This window comes from Nothobranchius furzeri, chromosome 14, assembly GCF_043380555.1.
Source record: "Nothobranchius furzeri strain GRZ-AD chromosome 14, NfurGRZ-RIMD1, whole genome shotgun sequence".
NCBI classification, from domain to species: Eukaryota; Metazoa; Chordata; class Actinopteri; order Cyprinodontiformes; family Nothobranchiidae; genus Nothobranchius; species Nothobranchius furzeri.
The window spans coordinates 47554997-47576755 of record NC_091754.1 but is presented as its reverse complement, the minus strand read 5'-3'; the positions used below and the strand labels follow the sequence as shown (position 1 = coordinate 47576755).

Below are 21759 nucleotides of genomic sequence, written 5' to 3'. Positions count from 1 at the left end.
TGAATATCTAAGGCTGGTATCAGTATTGGGGCATCCATATATCTAAAAGACAAATCCATGTAATCATCGTCTGGTCCTTCCTAGGCGTCTCGTGGCAACAAAAACATCGGTGAAGGGTCTTCGGGGTGTATGATGTGGCGATATTGGATAGGTAAAGATTTAAATCTTTTCTGATTATTTGCTAAAGCGCTGAGATCAGAGATCTGTCAGAAAAAGATGTTTTCCGGGATCGTTTCTACCAGGACGATTTTAGGTGTGACACATCCTGAGCCTGATGACTAAAAGAGGCGATTTTCTCCAGCTTTGTTCTGTTAACGTGACCGAGTGGATGATTTATATTTATGTTAGCTGCTAGTGGTGATGATACGTTAGCATAGAGCAGCTAATGTTGTGCTAGTGAATATGCAGTCTGTTACAATAAACAGTTTAAATGCTTTTAGGTGCTTTTACAAAATGTAGTGTGATTACATTATGTTACTTACAAATTAACAGTAACTAAAAGGAGTTTATTGTAAATTATAATTCTAGATAATTAGCATATTTAAGTGCAACACCGTGGTAATTAGTTCTGTGGATGGCCCACTATCGGACACATTCGGTCATTCTGGTGTATTCTGTGTACTTTGGTATATTCTAGGAGTAGAAACGTTAGAATCCTCAGGACTGAATGATCATTGGAGTCAGACTACCATGTGATGGTGTCATTGTTGTCACAGCAAAGAAAAGCTGCCACTTATCTAAAATTATATCTATATATAAGCGCTGGTGAGCTCATTAGAGCAGCTTGTGTGGGGAGCTGGTGATCGTTAGATAACTGCCTCAGAGTTCAAGCTATTTTCTCACCTTTAAATTTGGCAAATTAGCGTTAGCTTGGCCTGCTCTGCTTTTAAAAAATGCACAGCGACGGAGCGCCTACCTCCCACCTTTTCTCACTCTGTAGCTGCAGCCTTCAGCATGAGTTCCCAGAGAGGGCAACAACAGAGGAGCGGGAGGAGCTGGTCTTGGAAGGCTGTTCCACTGCATTCTGGGATTTGGAGTTTTTGCTGACTTCTAGCATGGACCCCAAGTGAGGAGCTCCATCATTCAGGTTGAGCTTTTTGTAAGAGATATTGGTCCTTTACATCAAAAGAGCTTTGCTGAGATGGTGCGAGCACCTGATTAGGACACGTCCTGGTCGCCGTCCTCTGGGAGCTGGCTTCAGAAGACCCTCTTTGGCCTGGTCATGCCTTGGGTTTACACCAGGGAGGACCTGATGTTGGCTTTAGAGAAGAAAGTCTGGGTTAACTTTAGAGTCGAACCTGAATTAAATGGAAGATGAAGGACTGATGGAGGTTTTTCTTTAAATAAATCGATAGGAACTGTACTCTATTACTTGAAATATTTACATTACATCTTCACACCTCTTTGTAAGCATCATCAGACCACATGAGATCATTCTCACAGTTAAAGTCGTTGTACTGTAGTCGTTAACGTTTAGAATCATGTAACAGGCGTGGAAGCCAAAAGGAGCAATCACGCCATCTAGTTGCTGGTTCCAGTATACGCTTTAAGTCCCGCCCCTTCCATGGAAACCTGTGGGACATTTTCTTTACTAAAACATGAAAAACACACCTAGTTATTTGTTTGATGCGTAAAAAAACAGATGTTTGATCTTGAGTAGGCGGGACTTTCAAGCCCACATCCTGTTTCCTAAAATCCAATATGGCTGCTTCCATAAGTGATGTTTGCCTACCATCTAGTTGTAACGCGGGCTCCTGCGTTGTGTACATGCCTGAAACCAGGTCAGACGTGACTTTGAGCGTTTACGACGCGTTTGAAGGCCACCTGTAGTTTTGGCGACACCTCAGACTGTTGTCGGGGCAACAGTGTGGCCGTAATGTGTCAGAGCTGCAGCTGTTGTGATTTTTTAGCTTTAGCGCGACGTGCAGCTGCATGCAGACACACACTGTTCATTAGGGAGAGGCATGAATGGCATGTTGTTGCAGAGGCAGAAGCCTGTCAGACGCCTCGCACTCCAAATCAGCGGTGAGGAAGATGACATCATCGTTAGAGATGTACTTTTACTCGCAGCGCCACTGACACGGTGACGGCTTCATGAGCTATCTCTGAAAAGCTGTAGTAAAAATAACAGCAGAGCTCTCCCGTTTCTGGTGGGGAGGAAACATAAAGCTTTGTTCTTCACCTGGTCTCACACACACACACACACACACACACATACACACACACACACTCACACACACACACACACACACACACACACACACACACACACACACAGGCTGCTGCCACCTCTAAAGGAGCCGAGAGAGGAAACCAACACTAGTGAGGCACGATTATCACGAGTGTTATCACCTTTAATGGCTATTATTACTAAAATACAAGGAATTCAGTCAAATTAGACCAAAATTCTCTCGTCTCATAAAACTGGTTTCATTTGTAGAGAAGTCAAGTGTGTGTATGTGTGTGTGCGTGCGTGTGCGCGGGTGAGACTAACGACATAAACACACACTGAAAATCTGCAACTAGTCTTCCAGGTAGGAAGAGCCTGTGGAAAGATTTCCTGGTTAATTCTGTAATCTCGTTTATCAGTTTTCAACCACGCTGGCAGAAACCTCCTGTCGGACCATCCGAGTTACTTCTGGTTGTAAATCCTTGAGCCTGCATAGATCTAGAAAATCATCCAGTAAAGAAGCTCGTTTACCAGCTTAGAGGTACTCCTACACCATTCCAGATGTTCACTTTCAGGTTTCATTAGGATTTTTTGGGGTGAAGGAAGTTTTTTTATTTAAAACCAAACTATGCAACTTCTTCATATTTATAAATAATGTTCTTGAGCCTTTACAGGGCTAATGAAACAGGGCGGACATTACCACTATGCCTCTGAGAAGGTAATGATGAACCACTCCTGTAGACACTAATGAAGGCTGAGGAGACGTTTCAGCTGTTGGATCAAGGTGTTCAAAAGATGAAGGCACAGCGAGCAGAAGGGTTTCACTAAACGGACGCCTTGCTGAGCGGACTTTTTAGCTCAGCATTGCCCTCTAGTGGCTGTTAGATGTAACTATGAACGAGGTGTCGTGCCCGACTGAATAAAATGTAGATTATTTGTTTTTTTAAATATAGCTTTTAATGGAGAAACTTTACATTCATTCTGCAAACCTCTAAACACAATGAATTAAAATGTTCCATATTCTAACTTGAATTACCCCTAAATACCAAAAACGTGTAGCTGAACCTCGTCCTTAGACGTACGTTAAATCACCATTATTGACTTTAATGCTCAAAATCCTTGATTACGGTATAAAACAGAGGATATCTGAGTGTTTCCTGACTTCTGTTTATTAAATATAATCAATTAGCACTTTTAAATGAATTACATAAATCAAGTTCCTATTAGTTTAGGGCTAAATACTGAATTTGAACTCAAAACAATAACAAAACAACGTAAGCAACAACAAATGGTCACATTCTGTTTTGCATGTATGCTCTTATTTTGTCGTACGTTTTAAATAAAGCACGTTTGTCCTTTCTCTGTTATGTGGAGCTTGAAAAGTAAAAATAAAAGTTAATGAAGCAGAACAAGGGCAAAACACACTGGTAGCATCTAATGGCCTTTAACAACCAACAACACTTCTCTCCTGGCAGCTCTTCTCTGCTTTTATCGCAGCATGGTCGGTCCGTCGTTGTCTAGATGTGCCTTAAACTGTCAAATGTTACAAAATATTTAGATTTTATCCCCAAAAGCTGAATGTTGAGCATGTCCATGATGGCTTTTGTTCATTGTAATGTTTCTAGTTTCAATCACCACTAAACTGCACCACCTGCTGACTACTGGTTCTTAAAATGCGAACTCTAGAGCTCTAGAGCCTTTTGCTGATTAAACTACAGATTTCAGATGTTTTAATTGAAAGTATACAGTTAAGTGTTCATTAAATAAGGTAGATTAGTCTTTTACTGTCATTACCGGGAGGCACCACGACACTGAGGGGTGCTCCCACTGAGCCGCCATGCACCACGGGATAAAATTGAGTCATTAAAGAGACAAAAACGACACAAAGAGGTCCACAAGGACACACATGAAGTCATCATTGTAAAATAAAAGTTTGCCATCATAACAAACAGTCTACCTTAATGGGCATCACTTGATGCTCTTATTTTGATGACCCTGCTTGTTACTTCCTGTTCTGATAAAGTTATTACCCTCATACACATCTTCATCCTTTTTGGTACCTTTTCATTTCCTAAAATAACAATCGACTAATTTCTACACTTTTATTTTGAAGTTTTTGCCTTCTGACGATGTTTTTACTTGGTGTGAGAACACATTTCTTACCTAAAGGTATTCCCACAGATCTGAGATGAAAACATTTAAGTGAAAACCTACAGGATGATGCAGTCAGACGGATGCCTCTCTCCTCTCGTTCAGCTCCTCCTCCCATCTCCAGCCTCTACCACCTCTTCTCCAAATCACCCAGCTTTCTTTGCAAAGCCGCCAGGCAGCCGTTAATTAGCCAATCTCACGCTCCGTTAGCTGGCCGGGGAGACAGAACGAGGTAGAGGAAGAATAGACGGAGACGAGTTTGGAGGGAAGTGAAGGGACCTAAAGAGAAGGAGTGCTGGAGCGAGTGAGAGTGAATAGAGGAGGCAGTAAATGGGGAAGAGTGGTTGGAGAGCTCGGTGCCGTTTCCTAACGAGAGACGTGAGAGCGAGAGCGATTCCAAAGAGGGATGAGAGGGTTGAAGTGGTGAGAACGGGTGACAGAAAACGACTCTCACTGTATTAACACTTCCTGCTCAGAGATTAGCAGCTGTTAAAACAACCTGCGTTAATCCACTCACAGTTGTCTCCAGAAACTTCCTCAAAACGTAGAGCTGGTCAGCCGGAAGGACCGGCTGGAACGTGCATGTTGCTGAGAAGTTTCTTATCGTTGAGGCTGAACGTCTCGGCTAGCTGGGTGTAGAAGCAACAACATGATGGGATTTTACTCTGATCATGGACAAGCAGACACACCTCCTCGTAACATTTTAAAGCGGTCTTGATCAAAAGTGGTTTTGGCTTTTTGGGTTTTTTCTTTATATTTGGTAGCTGTTTTACTCGTTTTCTGCCCAATGCCGGGTCTTTGTAACAGGAAATGGTCGTTTGGAAACAGATTTAAGGGATTTTGTTTCCTGCAAAACAAAATTTATTTCTATTAAACCAAATATTACACAACCTGACACTTAAATGGTATGGAACATTGAAAAATCTGATTCTAATGGGTCACTCTGAGTGATTCATGCAGGCTGAACATGAAAATGGTCTCCTACATCTATCTCCTGCAGTAGCTTCTGATAGAAAACAGACGGTGAAACTCTAGGATAGAAAATCCTGACAGATCTACGTCACACTGTCCCTTAACTCATTTACTCACCCATCTGGACTCTCGACGGGGAAAGCTGTTGTTGGTTTAGCATCCCGGAAGTAGAAGCTAACTTTTAGCATTAGCTACTCCACCACACAGCAGAACTCCTCCAGGCTTGTGGTATTGGCAAGTGGTGCTCGCTGCAGAACCACAAAGGCGGAGCCTCACCAGAAGGTGGAGCTGCACCAGAGTCAGCCCCGCCCATTCCAGAGTCAGCCTCGCCCATTCCATCAGAGTCAGTCCAATTCCTTCCAGTTGTCAGACTTGATAGCATTCTGAAACCAAAGAGGGTGTTATAGCTAATATAATCTAAAATGAGAGATTGAGGACGGAGTTGAGAGGTTAATTGAACAGTTTTTGTAAAGGTTCCATATAATTTAAAATCTAACTTTTGGAACTTTTTACCGTGTTATATTGTCATTTCCTCATAAGAAATACGCCAAAGCCATTTTTGGTCTCATTCATGCATTTTCCTCCCATCTGAGCTTCAATTTGGTCCTCTCCCCCGAAGCGGGTCTGGTCTTGGTTCTCAAATCTGGATATTCTGTGAATTTTCTGACAAATTTTTTCTGAAATGACTTCTACTGAGACACCGCCGAAAAACCATACATCCCATCTACAAAACCACACTGGATGGCACAATTACATGTGACACCACTTGCTTGTTACCAGTTGTAGTGGTGAAGTGGTTGTGCAGTCAGCTTGGCATGTAGTTTTGCGCAGGTTCGCCTCCCGGTAGCGGCGCAAACTTTTTCTTCTTTTCTAGCTACACTTGCCAGTACTATGTTTTTAACCATTTATTGGTATATCGTTTAAAATATAATGACTAATGTGTTTTTCTGTTTATTTATTTAGCCAGTGTGAGTCCATTTGTGAGCAGAGTTTCAACTAAAATGCTGTTTAGGAACGACCAAATTCAAATAACTTTTAGGGACATGAACATTTTGCAGAAAATAAACATTACAACTAAAATATAAACAAACTAAATGTTTCAGCTGGCTAAATAGATTGCTGCCGAGCCCACCGAGAGTCGAACCAGCATCAGCTGAGAGGAAAGCAAAGCTTAAGTTTGACGATCTTGCCACTAGACTACCAGAACCCACTGAATAATTTGTCCTTAAATGCTGTTGTAAGCAGGTTCTGTTGGAGCGGCTGTGGGCAGAGATTTACTGAAAGAAACCTTTTTGTTTTGGGATATATTCAGGCTTTGTCATGTAGCTAGTTATATTTATCTTGCTTAATTGGAGCATAGAACATAGCATTAACATTTGTAAACTAGTAACAGCCGTAATTCATGTGGGTCAGGTTAGTTTGCGATAAAATAAAAAAAACAGAAGAAGTCAGTGGGCTAGGCTGTTTGTGTGAATGGGCGGGGCTGACTCTGGTGCAGCTCCGCCTTTGTGGTTCTGCAGCGAGCACCCTCTCGGTATTGGTGGAGCTAAAACATTGTTAGAGAGCAGAGTCAGTGGTAGAGTCATGTTGCTGTTAGCCAATCAGAGGACAGATGTTCATATATCATTCTCTCATTCCTACTAGAAACCACTGCAGATGAAGTTCCCCTCTGTGGGATCAGTAAAGGCTATTGTGATGTAATCATTAAGCGGCTGTTCCACACCTTTAAAGGAGCCCTTTATTCTCAGGTTTGGTTTTATTACAGTTTCTGACAAATGTAAAAGATGTATCTGCTGAAGGTGGGCAGTTTAAACTGCAGAACGCTCCCGATGTGCTGCCAGGGAGGGAGCGATCTGAAAATGAGAGAAAAAGTCCAAAGATCTTCAGAAAGTCGGTAGAAGTTTTATAGAATATTTATTCCTATTTTCTGGCAGAAACCGTGGAGTTTATACTCATGAATGGATATTATTACGTGCATTAGACCTGATTCTGTATTATATAAAACATCATTGATTATCAGGTAATCCAGAGCTTGGATTTTGTTCTGTGTTTGTGTTATTGTTGGTACGAAATCTGCTTTTGATCGTAAACAACGTACACAACACAAACTGAAAACTCTGAGCTGTTAGGAGGAAAGAAGTCCCATCATGTTCACTCCATTAGTTCTGGAGTTAAACAACTGGGAGCAGGGATGATGCTTTCAAGGACGACTTGTAAAGTGCTGGTTTCAGACTGGAAACACTGGCTTGGTGTGTGAATGTCCGCGTTTACAACTCCACACCAAACTCCTCCGAGGCCCAGTGGTTGGTGCTCTGATGATGGGAGCATGACCTGCACCTTCAGTACTGGAGTACTGCACAGTAGATATATCAGTCTGATACTCCGGTGTGTACACATAAGAGTACTCTGATACCACACTATTCTCATCTCTCAGAGCTGTAGCAGGAGACACCAGCAGCTAATGGTAACATGTTTTATTTAGCTAACAGCTACAAACCAAGCTCAGATCCAGGGCTTCTATATTTATGTATGTGTATTAATGTGTGTATACATATACCCACATATGTACATGTATATATATATATATATATATATATATATATATATATATATATATATATATACACACACACAAACAAATGTGTGGGTACATTAAAGAGCTGCAAAAAAACTCTATCCTGAGGTCCGTGAGGTCCCATAGATAAAAGTAGTACTTTAAAAATAGACGGGTGAAGGGCTCGGCCCATCGCCCACCGTGTGTTCCAGGAAACTGCAGCAATGACGTGTTTTTGACGCTCATCTACAAACTAGTCAAAGGCTCCCACCCTGGAGGATCCAACTCCCTTTGATCGTTCTTGCACCCTTCCATTGTTAGCATTTAAAGCAGAAGTCCATTAGAATTGTAGATTTAAAACATCTAAACATGTAGGTCTTGTGCTTCCAGTAGCGTAACGGTTTGTGTAGACGATTCCGAAAATGAAGCGAGCTCTGCCTTCATTTACGGAGTTCTCATTAAGGATGCAGAGAGTAACAAGGGAAACTCTTCTTCCCACTGGCTTTGTTTCTGTGAAGCTAAATGGTGTTTTTATAGTGTTTAGTATTCTCCTCTACAGCACTGTCCTGCTTTATGGAGCAGAGCACTCACACACACACACACACACACACACACACACACACACAGTTTCATCAGAAGCTCTGGTGGTGATTTGCGCTCTTTTGTGCGTCTGCTTGCGTTTCAGACTGAGTTTTTTAGTTTTCCTAATCCACTGGGGATTAATCCACAGAAATCCAATCAGACTGTCTTCATTTCCACCGACAGCCATTTTGGTTTTATTAGCTCAGGCCTGATATTCCATTAGAGCGACTGCAGACCGTGTTTGGGATGCTACAGCTACCAGACAGCTTCCTGTTTAATGAAACTACGGTGCCACATCTGGGTGGATTGGCAGCTTCAGGTCTGCTCCAGAGCCCGTTTTCAGCTGAATCTGGGGCTCACATCAGGACCAGATCTCCCTTCAAAGCTTTAGTTTGGGTTCTTTGTTGCAGCGAGTTGCACACATGATGGCTTGAAGGCTGAGAAACGAGGCCTTTGGGGAGACGCTCAGATGCGCGCGCTGCCGCCTTTCATCCTGCAACATGGCGCACTGGTTTGCTGTTCTGATGCAAAGCGCTCTTCACTCTTAGCTTGAAGTGTGAAGGTCCGCATTCATGGTGGAGGTCTGTAAATGAAGCGTTTCGGTGTGTGTGTTTAGATCTGAGGAACAGCTGAGCGGGGTCAGATGCTGCACCTCCCGTGTGTGTTTGTGATTCTCCCGCTCAAGTATTAAACTAAATAATCTTGTGTGTCACTAAGCGTTCCCAATCCCCTCCCCTCACTTCTCCGTCCGCTTTGCCACCAAGAACAAAAGAAAGTAGAGGCCGGACTCCGACGAAGGCTTCTAATTATAGCTGCGAGAGCCGGTGGAGTTCACACGTCAGGAATTCTGCAAACACGTCTTTGATCGTTTACGGCAAAGTCGGAAGCTTGCCTCGTGTCTTCAGCGTGTCAGAAGAACCATTAATAATGAGGCTTTAACTGTTTTTAATGGATTCAATGTGAGCAGAAGAACATCTACAGCTCAACGCTCAGGGCATAGCAGTGGAAGCAGTTTATTACAAAATATCATTTCATTATAAAAATTCATATAGACACTATAAAATAATTAGTGAGATTCTGTAAATACCTTCATAAAAGCAGCTAATTTGAAACACGTGGATATTTACACCTTACAGCACCAGAGTCATCAAGGCTCTTCACCAGGTAAACGTTCCGACCTGAAGCTTCCTGTCTAAGGAAAACCAGTTTTGCATCGAGTCACTGACTCGTGTCAGTCTTTACAGCAATCCTCATGCTAAGCAAGCATGCAGCGACAGTGGAGAGGAAAACTCCCTTTTAATAGGAAGAAACCTCCGGAGGATCCTGCATCAGAGTGTGGCCGATAAACTCCATCCATCCTTCCTTTTTCTTCCCCTTATCCAGAGTCGGATCATGGAGGCAGCAGCCTAAGTCGAGAGGCCCAGACTTCCCTCTCCTCCAGGGGAATCCCAAGGTGTTCCCCTGGCCAGGTGAGAGACATATGGGCCATTCCCATCTGTACCGGGTCGGCCCGGGCCGGGTAGCCCCAGTCGGCCCCAGCCTGGCCCGGTTGATTCCACACATCCTTGCCTTAAGCCCATGTGGGCTGATTCTACCCACCAATCAGAGGCTTGCTCTAATGGAAGGTGTGAATTTGCTGTCAGCAGTGGGTGTGTTGGCCCTGGTCGGCCTGAAGCAGACCCCCTCGAGAAGAGGGCTGAGAATGAGCCTTGGTTGGCCCGGAAAAATACCAGGCCACCCAGATATGTAAACAACCTACGCTACCCGGCCCGGGCCGACCCGGTACAGATGGGAATGGCCTAAAAGTCCCTCCAACGTGTCCTGGGTCTGCCTTTAGGCCTCCTCCCGGTTGGACGTGCCCGGAAAACCTCACCAGGAAGGCGTCCAGGAGGCATCCTGACCAGATGCCCGAGCCACCTCAACTGGCTCCTCTCGATGAACTCAAGTTACAGGAAAACGGGAACCGTTTTATGTGTGAACTTAGATCTTTAAGACATCCCAGAAACATTTGGAGTTCATCTAAAATGTTTGAAGTTCATGAAACAAAATCTATTCTTTTAAAGGTAATTTGGTAGCAATGTCTCTGGAGCAGAGGTCACCTACCTGGTGACCCCTGGAACAGCTGGAGCAGCAGCAGCTCAGGAGGTAGAGCAGGTTGTCCAGTAATCAGGAGGTTGCAGGTCGTAGCTCATCACCGGCACGTGAGTGGGTAGATCACTGATTGTGTTATGAAGCGCCTTGGGGGGTTGTAGAACCCCAAGGAGGCGCTACACAAGCACAGGAACCCTTTAAGGTGCCCACAGGCTTTTTGCACAAGTCTAACATAAATAAATAAATCCGCTGCCATGTTTTGAACTCCATTCTAGTTCAAAGGTCATTGTTGAACCTACCTGGAAGGCCCTGGTGTGGCTCAGTACCCATGAAGTAGCTCTCAGCTTCACCAAGCTTGGTGACCCCTGCTCTAGAGGATGTCCTACAGGAACCATCCAGTAAAATGGGAACGTTTTCTACTTTAATGAAACAGAAAAGCCTATTTTTGATTCTAAATGAAGGAAATTCTAATAAAATCCAGAAGACCTGTGATGCTCCTGCTGGTGGAGGTGAGAAAACAATCCTTCATCTTCAGTCAAACACTTTTAACTCCTGTATAGTAAAAAGGTTTGCTCCACACCTCACCAGAACCTTCTGAGGTTTGGAACCAGAAACTGAAAACATGTACAGAAGTAGTACTTTAAACTCTGTGTATGTACTATAGGATACTTCAGAAAGTAGGTTAGTCCTTATGTAAGTACCTTCACGAAGCGCCGGAGATGTCCTCTCAGTGTCAGAGCTGTTGGTTGATGGCGAGTCTGGAGGGTGTGTGTGTGTGTGTGTGTTCGCGTGGTCACTCGACCCCATTAACCCCCCTCCTTTAGTGTCACGTCCTGTTTCCTCCTCCTTGGTTAATGGAGCGCTCGTCCTCTGGCCTTCGTGGGTGAAGTAACCGTGCTGCCCTGACTCATCTTCATCATCACCTTCGTTGTCGTAACCATCATATTAGTCACATCGAATCATCTGAAGTGAGTTTAATTATTATTAATGATGATGCAAAGAAGGGCCCATCGACAGGAAGCGACTGATTTAGACTGGAGAGAGAACGACTTGGAAAACTTGACATCTAATCAACACTTTAGTGGTTAAAAGAATCATTGTTTGGTTCGATTGTTCATTTGTTGCTTTGAAACTAAACCTAGAAACATCCCATAATAGAAAAACGGCTGTGGTGGTGGAAGAATAGAGAGTGAGCTTCAGGACAGGTGAAAGTTCGCCTGAATGGCCAGATGGAATAACTTGGATCATCTGATTGGGATTGAGTTTTGCGTGAAATCACTCCCTTTAATTTTCTGATTCAGTATTTCTATAGATCTGGTGTAAAGCCAATAATAACAGACATACCAGAACAGGAAAATAGTCTCCTACACCTAGCATTAGCATTAGCTTCTGATCGAAAACAGACGGTGAAACTTTAGATTTAGAAAGTCCTGACAGATCTACGTCACACTGTCACTAACATTCATGGACTCACCCATCTGACTCACGACGGGGAAGGCTGTTGTTGGTTTGGCATCCAGGATGTAGAAGCTAACCGTTAGCATTAGCTACTCCACCACACAGCAGAACTCCTCCAGGCTTGTGTTATTGGTGGAGATAGAACATCAGCGTTGGAGAGAAAACAGTCAGTGGTAGAGTCATGTTGCTGTTAGCCAATCAGAGGAGAGAAGTCCAGATATCAGGAAGTCGTCTGAAGTTACTTTCTTCTCCATGCTGAAACAGGCGCACCAGAGCTTTTTTTCCCCAGAGTTCAACACACATTCATTCCTACTAGAGACCACTGCACATGTATTAATAATGAGTGAAGGATGTTCCACTCTTCTCATATTATTTTAAACATTTGTTTAATGCAGATTAGTCAATGAACAGTCTGGGATGTTCTTGGCGACTCGTCCTCTGGGATTATTGAGTTGTCATCCGTCACTCAGGCTGCTTTTCCTGGAGCTTTCTATCGATTCCCATTTGTTTTCTCTCAGTCGTCCTTAAGATGTCTGGAGATTCTTGTCTGACTTCGACCATCAGGTTTTTACCAAGACAACCACTGATTACTGAATCATGCTTTTGTTTTCGTTCAAATCCAGAACTGATGATGATCTCAGACCATCGGCTTTTCCTTACACGATAAAACTCTGCTGGTGTTTTCTTTTCGTTTTCCTCTCCACTAGATTCTCACACTTAATTCAAATATGCATCCAAAATAAAGACCACTACAAAGCAGAAAGAAAAATCTGTTAGTAGTACATAGTAAAGCCTCGTACTCACAATGTACTTAAAGGGTGCTTCCAGGGAGAACCTGCACCACATGGTGGTGGTGGAGTTTACCCTAAATTGGTGTATTGCCGGTTTGAATCCAGGCCTTGGGTCACACACTTCACCCTACCTGTTCTCGGCCACCTTACATCTTCTGTCAGAGTACCCCAGAGCAGCTGTGGCTGCGAAGCATCACCACCAGTGTGTGAATGGGCGAAGGACCGGATTGTAGTGGAAAGTGCTTTGCTGTCCTCTGACTCAGAAAGGCGCTATACAAGTGCAGGTAATTTATCATAAATACAAAGTTCTTAAAAGTACAATATGGAAGCGACAGGAGCAACCCAGAAGTCATTTCTTGTACCCCTAAGAAGCCACGGCATCTTTTGGTTTTACTCTCCTGTTGGGTGAAGGCTAGAGGCCAACGTTGAGCTAACGATGCTAACGGTGAATTAGAAGCAAACATATCTGAAGCCACTTTATTTCCTTTACCAACATCTTGATATTACAGTGAAATGTTTTATCTACTTATCAGCTAACTGGGTATGACCCGTGTTTGCTCCTCATCCAGAATCTTCTGCTGATCCGTAGCTGGCATCACGGAGAGGTAGTGGTGAAGTCACTAGTGTGTAAAAATGGGCTGCAGTACCCAAACCTGACCACCAGGTGTCATTATTCCACTATGCAGGGTACCTTGAGTAGATAGAAGAACTTATGGTAGTACTCTGTCCATACAGTTGTGGGTCTGTGTTACTAAGCTGTTGTACCAGGGTGTATTCTAAGTGAACTTTGACCAGAGTACATCCAGATTTTCCAGGGTCCGGGTCTGGAAAATGGAGACGGCGTTACGCCTCACCGCCTACTGCTTCAGGTTTTAACGATGTAGCGCTTGAATATGAACCCATTATGGAGGAGAGGGCGAGGGAGATTCATTATTCTGCTCTGGGTGAGCCCCCCCCCCCCCTCCCATTACCAGCCCATCCATCGTTTTCTTCCTCCTCCTCACTTCTGCGCGGCTTTCATGATTGTTTTTTATCTTTTGTCTGTGTTTTTGTGAAGTCGTGTTGGGAAATGCTGCTGTTATGTGTACCACCCCCCCCCCCGCGCGCGTTTGTCTCGTGGATGACGGAGGATGACTCAGGCTCCGTGGGGTTTTATTCCGTCTCTGAGTGTAGGAGTCACATGGCTAATAGTCCCTCTCTTCCTGACAGACTAATGACTAGTGTGTGCTCCTGTCGGTCTCACGCTCCACGCTTCCCTCCCTACCTCTTGCTCTTGGAAGTGATTAGCTTCCCTTTTTTTTATTTCCTTCGACTGCATCCATTACGACGATTATCTGGAACCGACGTCGCTGTTGCCCATCTCTGTGTTTTATCAGACATCAGCTGATTTGATTTGAGTGATGACGGGACTTCCTGTGAACGTTGGACCCGGTGTGATGGCTGTCGGCACACACCAGAAAGCAGCAGTGATTAAATGACCCATTTTCAGACGCCGAGCTTTTTTACTTCTGTCAAATTTAACAGCCTCTGAGTTTTCACTTGATCTGTCAGCTGCTTGAAATGCATTACATCAGCTAAACACAAATGCCTTTTAGGAGCACTTTAAAACAGCGTTTGTTGTGTTAAATGTCCTGCATTAGCAGGAACTTATTCAAACTGTCTTTAAACGGCATTTATGGGCCACTGTCTTTAGCTTAATTGTAGCTAAAAATGTGGAAAGCCCATAAAAGCAGGCAGTAAACCACTCTGGTGGTCCCTGAGAAGATGTGGGATGGTATTAAAGAGCTCCTATGACCCACTAGCATGAGGCTGATCACAGGAAGTACTTCCCAAAATGTCTTCAGCAACCCTGAGATGTCTCTGGTTCTTTCACTAGTTTAGCCTAACAGCTTAGCCTAGCTTAGTTTAACACAGGAGGATAAAGAAAGAACCTGCAGCCTCTCCTTTCCACGTTTTGACCTGAACTCTGCGTTTTCTGCTCAGATGACCTGTCCTACGAGGTGAGCTGGTTCTTCACCAGGCTGCGGGGAGGACAGTTGAACGCTCGAGTCGCCACCCTGGATCGCTTTGGCGTCGTGAGAAAAGTCCACCGGAACTCTTCCAGTGACGTTTCGATTGAGCGCAAAGACACCAACAGCTACCAGCTGAACATCTATGGCACTCAGGACAGGTTGGTCCATGTGGTGTTGACTTTAGTTTTTCTAGGTCTGGACAGGTCCACGAGAATGTCTTCTGTCACGGTGGTGTTGAGCGGTAGGGAGGAGGTTAACCATCTCAGAACAACCTGGTGCTGACTACCACCAAGACTACGGACTTGGGTAGATGGATGGGATTGTAGGACAGAGGACCTCCCTGGTCCTGACCCGTCCTCTGTGGGGGAGAAGGAACAAGGATTATGTCCAGAGAGGTGATCCAGGTCGGTACCAGTTCACGAGGAGCTATGGTTTTAAATTCAGAACCAAAGTAGATGGGTAGGAATACGATTATGGGCTGGTACCAGTACCTGGTACCTATGGGTGGGTTTAGTGGACATGCATGGGGTGCATACTTCTGAGGGTACATGCCTCTGTAGGCACTCAGCTGGGTGCCTACAGGGGTACGCATGGATGGAACAGAGCCAGGTTGTTCCTCAGTAGGTGTCCTACGTAACCCTCACCCTCTAGTGCTGGGGCACCTGTGGAGAAGCTTTAGCTGGTACCTTATGAACGTGTGAAAAGCCACTTGTTTCAGACTGGAAAGTCGGCCCTGGCCTAACAGGAGTGGGCGGGGCTGAGTGGAATGAGCCACCGTACTCATCGTGTGGCTGAAGGACGCCATCAGGACTAAGTGGTACCCTAGTAGAAGTCCAATAAGTGTTAGAGTAAAGATCAAAGATGACAAACGAAGGGAAACCAGCTGTGAAGCGTAACACCTGATGCATCCAGTGGGCCGCCAGGTCACATCAATACAGATGCGTGCTTCCCAGCGCTGGTCAGCATTAATAATGCTGAATGCTGAAGACGTGATCGGGTTAAAGTCACGTCCACCGGTGAGCTTTCATACGGGTCAGGGGTTGGGTACAGAAACGTCTGCTAGACGGTGGTACGTTTTTTATTCTCATGTTCTGTGTGTGTGTGTGTGTGGGGGGGGGGGGTGTCTCACCTGTCCAGGTGAACGTTGTATTTATTCTGTAACTGTCGTGCACACGACACGATGTTGGTGCATCTTTGATATTAACTCTTCCAGTTGTAACCTCTCAGGGACAGTGGAGAGTACCACTGCATGGCCACGCCCTGGTACCTGTCGTCCTCCACGGGAGCCTGGACCGAAGCCGGAGAGCTGACGTCTGGACGAGTCTTCATCTCTGTCAAGTTTGCTGGTGAGGAAACCTCCTCCTTCGTTTAGAGATGAACTCACGAGTTACGCAGAATCTAACTCATTTCTGCTCGTCTCGTGTTTCCAGTGTGGGACTCCCTAAAGTTTCCTCTCCTGTACGGTGCAGCAGCTTCACTGGGTAAGATCAGCATGAACATAACTGTAGCGGTCACTTAGACGCGTTTTCAGGCGTTTGTCACTGAAAACGGGTTCTAACGTCCGTAGGAACGACATTCGAAAAGAGAATTGAATGAAATTCTCTCTTTTGTTAAAAGAGCGACCTCCGATCGGAACGATGAATAAAAACGGATCCTGCGATCTGTAGTATGGGTAGTCACAGGGCTGTTTGGTGTCTGGGTGTGTACTTCACTGGTCCACAGACAGCTGAGGGGACAGTTGTCTCTGGAAGACAGGCTAGCAGGTCAGAGTTGGACAGATTTTCTAGATCAGTGTCCAGCCCTGTCCTGGAGGTCTCCCGTCCATCCGTTCAGGGGTGGGGAACCCTGGTCCATCGAGGGCCGCTATCTAGCATATCTTGGTTTCAACCCTGCTCCAACACACCTGATTTCAACCAGCAGGTGATTGACAGGCTTCTGCAGAGCCTGATCAGAAGTGTTGGAGCAAAGACGTGCAGGATACCGGCGCTCGAGGACCAGGGTTCCCCACGCCTGCTTAGTTTTTTTTCTCTGAACCTGATGGACTGGATGAGTTACCCGTTAATCACCTGGTTAGGGTAACCAGAGGGTTGCAGGTTCGAGTCCTGCTCATTCTGATGCTGTTGTAGTGTCACTGAGCCTCCTTTCCTGCTGGTGGTGGTCGGAGGGACCGCTGACCTCGCGTCTGTCGATGTACCCGCAAGCAGCGTGGCTCGCCATCCAGACCCGGTCCAGGTCCGGGTGCTAGCTTCTAGTCCGGGTCAGGTTTGTAAAACCGTTTCAGAGACGAGACACGTCTCTGAAACGGGGGAGCGACTCGTCTCCGTGGCTCTAGGGACAGAAACACAGCATTTGTTGGCTTTGAGTGTTTTCATGAACATAAACAGAACCGGTAATAGTCGCACCTTGTGTGTGTGTGTGTGTGTGTGTGTGTGTGTGTGTGTGTGTGTGTGTGTGTGTGTGTGTGTGTGTGTGTGTGTGTGTGTGTGTGTGTGTGTGTGTGTGTCTCTCTCTCTCTCTCTCTCTCCAGGCGTCGGGCTCTTCTCGGTGCTCCTGGGTCTCCTGTGCGCCCACTGCTGCTGCCGTAACACGACACACACTCCCCGCTCGCACAACAAGCTGATGAACTTTGAGATGGACTGACACACACTTTCCCCTGCGTCCACACACTGCAGCGCCCACAGGAAGCACCACACAAACAGCAGACACACGCCCGTCGACGACTTCTGGGACACCCAGCTGTTCGCCGACGACGGGCGTTGGGAGTAACTGGACTCGGACTCCCGATCGACCGCTCACAGTGCTTTTCAACGGTGCTCAGGACATTTCAGCTCTGCAGTGGGGGTGCAGGGGTCTTTCACACTCACCCATGGAGTTAAAGCCTTTCAGACTTCTGTTTCTGGGAGAAATCCGCGGCGCTTCTAGTGATCTTTCCTTTGTTTGGACTTCAAGTTGATGAGAAACTCTTTGAGACGTCACTGCCCGCTGGGAGTAACGGACCTCCAAACGGATCAGCTGCCTCCCTAACTAGGAATAACAAATGAAGCTGGACCTCTCGTCCTCTCTGTAACCAAGGCTCGGTGCAAAGTGCAACCTCTCTGAGTCTGGTGGTAATTGGGTCCTCCAGCACATCCGTGGTTGGGGGTCAAGCGCCGTCTGACACCCTGACGTGTCTTTGGTCTGGTCCTGGCTCTGTGCTCTTCCCGTTGGGTTCTCGTTTTGCACAAACCCGACGAAACCACCTTTATTCAAGTCTAGTTTTTACAGAATTAAGAGACTTTAAAATGTGACATTTTCAGTTTTACGATGAGATGTGCAGTGTGTGTGTTTGTGTGTGAGCTATCCTGTGTGCGGCTGCCCGACCCATTTATCCAGCCGCTGGTGTTTGCCTGCGTCTCGTGTTTCGTACGCCGTGTGGGTGTTGTGAGACTAAAGGGTTGCATGTACGGATTTAAAACGACACTATGATGTCACTCATGAGCAGACGTGTTTCAGGGTGGAAGGAGAAGCTTCTTTGGTTGTTTTTTAGAATCATGCATGTTTGTCAGATCCGTTTGCGGAGCCTAGCTCACTGTTGGGGAACACTTGTGACTTGTTTTAGACTCGCTCCGCTCTAAACCCAGCATCTCTCTGGGCTGCACCTCACAAACGCCCCAATGCCGGAGTTTCTACGGAGCCCTTCCCTGCTTGGGTCGGGAATCGCCAACATGTGGATGAAACGTGGACATTTTTGATTTTTGTGACTGAACAGCAACACATTTGTCGAATTCATTGTTGTTTTCTGCCAAATTTACATGTTTTGAATCCGTTTTTCTTCGACCTCCAACAAGCTGCAGCCCCGTAAGATTCTGCACACAAAGTTCTTTTCCTCAGCGGCGCCGCTGCGAGCTTGGCACAGATTTCCCACAAGCCAAACCTTCCTGTCCCTGCAACCATCTGATGTGATCATGTGACTGTTGAACCATGGGTTAGGGTTTGACACGCTGCTCTGACCTTTATGGTGTCAGACTTCAACCCCAGAAATGAACAAAGCTGCTTTTCTCCTGGTTTTTTACACTTTTTAAAAACTTTTTTCAGCGTTAGGATTCATGCCACGGAGCATCTACAGGGTTCTGGGACCTTCACGCAATAAAAATCATCCTGGAGAGTTTGTATTGAAATCCCAGTAAAACAGCTCAGATTATAGTCTGGTTTAGTTTAAAACGCTTTTAGTGAAGCTTAAAAAGTTCATTTTTATTCTGTTTCTCTCAAGAACATCTGACATGAATCCAGTAGGCTCCGTTGGCATCAAAAAATTCATTTTTGACATTTCTTTACATCTGAATCTGCATTAATCAGCTGGGTCACATTTCAACCCGTGCCATCCGCTGGGGCTTTTATTTTGTTAACGAATGACCTTGTCGTGCTGTGTGACATGTTAACGCAGTTATGTTGAAACCCAGCAGGATGCAGCTTGTTTGCTGTGATTTTTAAGCCACTGTTTAACAGCAATAATCAGCTTATTTCCAGGTTATCGCTCAAGCTGACCCGGACCATGAAACTGGTTCTAGAGAACCAGAACGACTTGGAAATGGTGGAAAGAACCTGTCTGATCTAATGAATCTGTCTGTAGCTTCCAGAGTCCGTATGTTCAGAGGAGTCGATCCCGGCAGGAAAAGAGTTTAGTGCCAAACGACAACGTAGCTCAGAAAGACGCCGTGAACGCGTCCCAACATGGCTACTCTGATGTTTTTATTTTGTTTCTACAGTTGATATGATGAATTATGAGCATTTTTTTTTTAATAAATAGATTTTAAACACATTCTCCTTTTGAATTGTTTACTTTTGTTATATGACAACAAATCAGCTGATTATTAACTTGTTCACTAATCAGAGTTTATGCTAGCGTCTACAGCCGATACGTAAACTATGCTTTTCCTGAAACAAACTACGTTTAGAGAAAAGAAGGCAAAAGTAAACTTAGATGAAATCTCTTTATGGATTAAAAAATGCTTCATATTTGTTAATAAACTCAGTTTTAATCATTAAACTAAACAAATTTGTGCTGTTTGTTTTTGCAAATTATGGAAAAATGTACTTTTATTATACATCCATTAACATAAGGAAATGTAAGTATTTAAGGGTCAACTTTACTGAAAACCCATTTTTAATGATTAGTTCTGATTCTAACGGTCACTCTGAGTGTTTCATGCAGGCTGATCGTGGAAAATAGTCTTCTACGCCTAGCATTAGCATTTGATAGAAATCAGACGGTGAACCTCTAGGATAGAAAAGCCTGACAGATCAACGTCACACTGTCACTTACATTCATGGACTCACCCATCTGACTCACGAGGAAGGCTGTTGTTGGTTTAGCGTCCAGGAAACGGCAGAGAGCGTCTCGGCTAGTAGAAGCTAACTGTTAGCATTAGCAACTCCACCACACAGCAGAACTCCTCCAGGCTTGTGTTATTGGTGGAGATGAAACGCCAATGTTGCAGAGCAAACCGAGTCAGTGGTAGAGTCGTGTTGCTGCTAGCCAATCAGAGGAGAGATGTCCATAAATCAGGAAGTAAGACTCCAGGTCGTCCTGTCTGAAGCTCAGCTGTGATGTGACTCGCTTCTAGTTCCTGGAACTGGTGTTTTATTTCCCCTCGAGCACAACTAACATGGCACTCGTCTCCTCCTCTGCTATTGGGTAAATGAGTGTCCCACGCCTTTAATGTGTTCTACAACCAGGTAGGGATAAGCGATAAAATGCATGTAATATTAAACCCTGATAGATAGCACACCTAATAAATAATTGATTGTGTTTTTTTTAATATTGGAGTTAAAATGATGCCACAGCAGAGATTAAAATTGGCCCGTAATCTCCTGTAATCCAGTGCATCTCTGTAGGAGCCAGGGACGTTGTTTTGACATGTCTTCCCCCCCAAACTAACCCCATTGGCCGGAGCCATGTTGGGGTAACGGCTGAGGTCAGAGGTGAGGGCGTAACGACTCACTAAAGGGGCTTTCAGCCCTCCTCGGCCTTGGATTCGGTTTAGCATCAAGCCTGAGAACGTCACCTGTAGCTGGATGCTGATCAGAAGAACCGCTTCACGACTTCTTGAGAGATTATTTCTTAATCTGTGAAAGAATGGAGCGATAGCTGTCAGAAGAAGCCTCTCTCTTCGTTAAAAACCTGGCTGCTGACTGGGTTCAGTTTAGAGACTTGTGACAAAAGTGGCCTAATTTGTTTTTTTTTTCTTCATCTCTGGGCAAACCTTCAATCAGCTTTTTTCTCCCAAACAGGAAAAAGAGGGAGAACTGTTTCAAAAACATCAGGCAGAATAAATGTTTTCTAATTCAGCGTCGGACTGCTGCTATCTCTCTGAGCCGCCGTCCTCTCGTTAGTCCCCAGGGACTCGTGTTTATAGACTATCTGTCACAAGTTTCTTTTTCTCTGTGTCCCTGTGTCTCTCTTTCTCTCTGTCTTCATCTGTCTCTCTCTCTGTCTGTCTTCATCTGTCTCTCTCTCTCTCTCTGCCTGTCTTCATCTGTCTCTCTCTCTCTCTCTGCCTGTCTTCATCTGTCTCTCTCTGTCTGTCTTCATCTGTCTCTCTCTCTGTCTCTCTCTCTTTCTCTCTCTGTCTTCATCTGTCTCTCTCTCTCTCTCTGCCTGTCTTCATCTGTCTCTCTCTCTTTCTCTCTCTGTCTTCATCTCTCTCTCTCTCTGCCTGTCTTCATCTGTCTCTCTCTCTGTCTGTCTTCATCTGTCTCTCTTTCTCTCTCTGTCTTCATCTGTCTCTCTTTCTCTCTCTGCCTGTCTTCATCTGTCTCTCTCTCTTTCTCTCTGTCTTCATCTGTCTCTCTCTCTCTCTCTGCCTGTCTTCATCTGTCTCTCTCTCTTTCTCTCTCTGTCTTCATCTGTCTCTCTCTCTCTCTCTGCCTGTCTTCATCTGTCTCTCTCTCTGTCTGTCTTCATCTGTCTCTCTCTCTCTCTGTCTCTCTCTCTTTCTC

General features: G+C 45.1%; 1 protein-coding gene across 1 annotated transcript in view; it reads left to right on the top strand.

Annotated features, from left to right (window-relative positions):
- The window catches only part of LOC107380903 (prostaglandin F2 receptor negative regulator), a 76501-nt gene extending 56922 nt beyond the window's left edge, over positions 1 to 19579 (top strand). The window contains exons 12-15 of the mRNA XM_015952296.3: positions 14753 to 14939; positions 16009 to 16127; positions 16212 to 16262; positions 17309 to 19579. Coding sequence (XP_015807782.1) covers positions 14753 to 14939; positions 16009 to 16127; positions 16212 to 16262; positions 17309 to 17421 — 470 coding nt within the window. The 3' untranslated portion in view covers positions 17422 to 19579. The remainder of the gene's footprint in view (positions 1 to 14752; positions 14940 to 16008; positions 16128 to 16211; positions 16263 to 17308) is intronic.
- The last annotated feature ends 2180 nt before the right edge of the window (positions 19580 to 21759 follow it).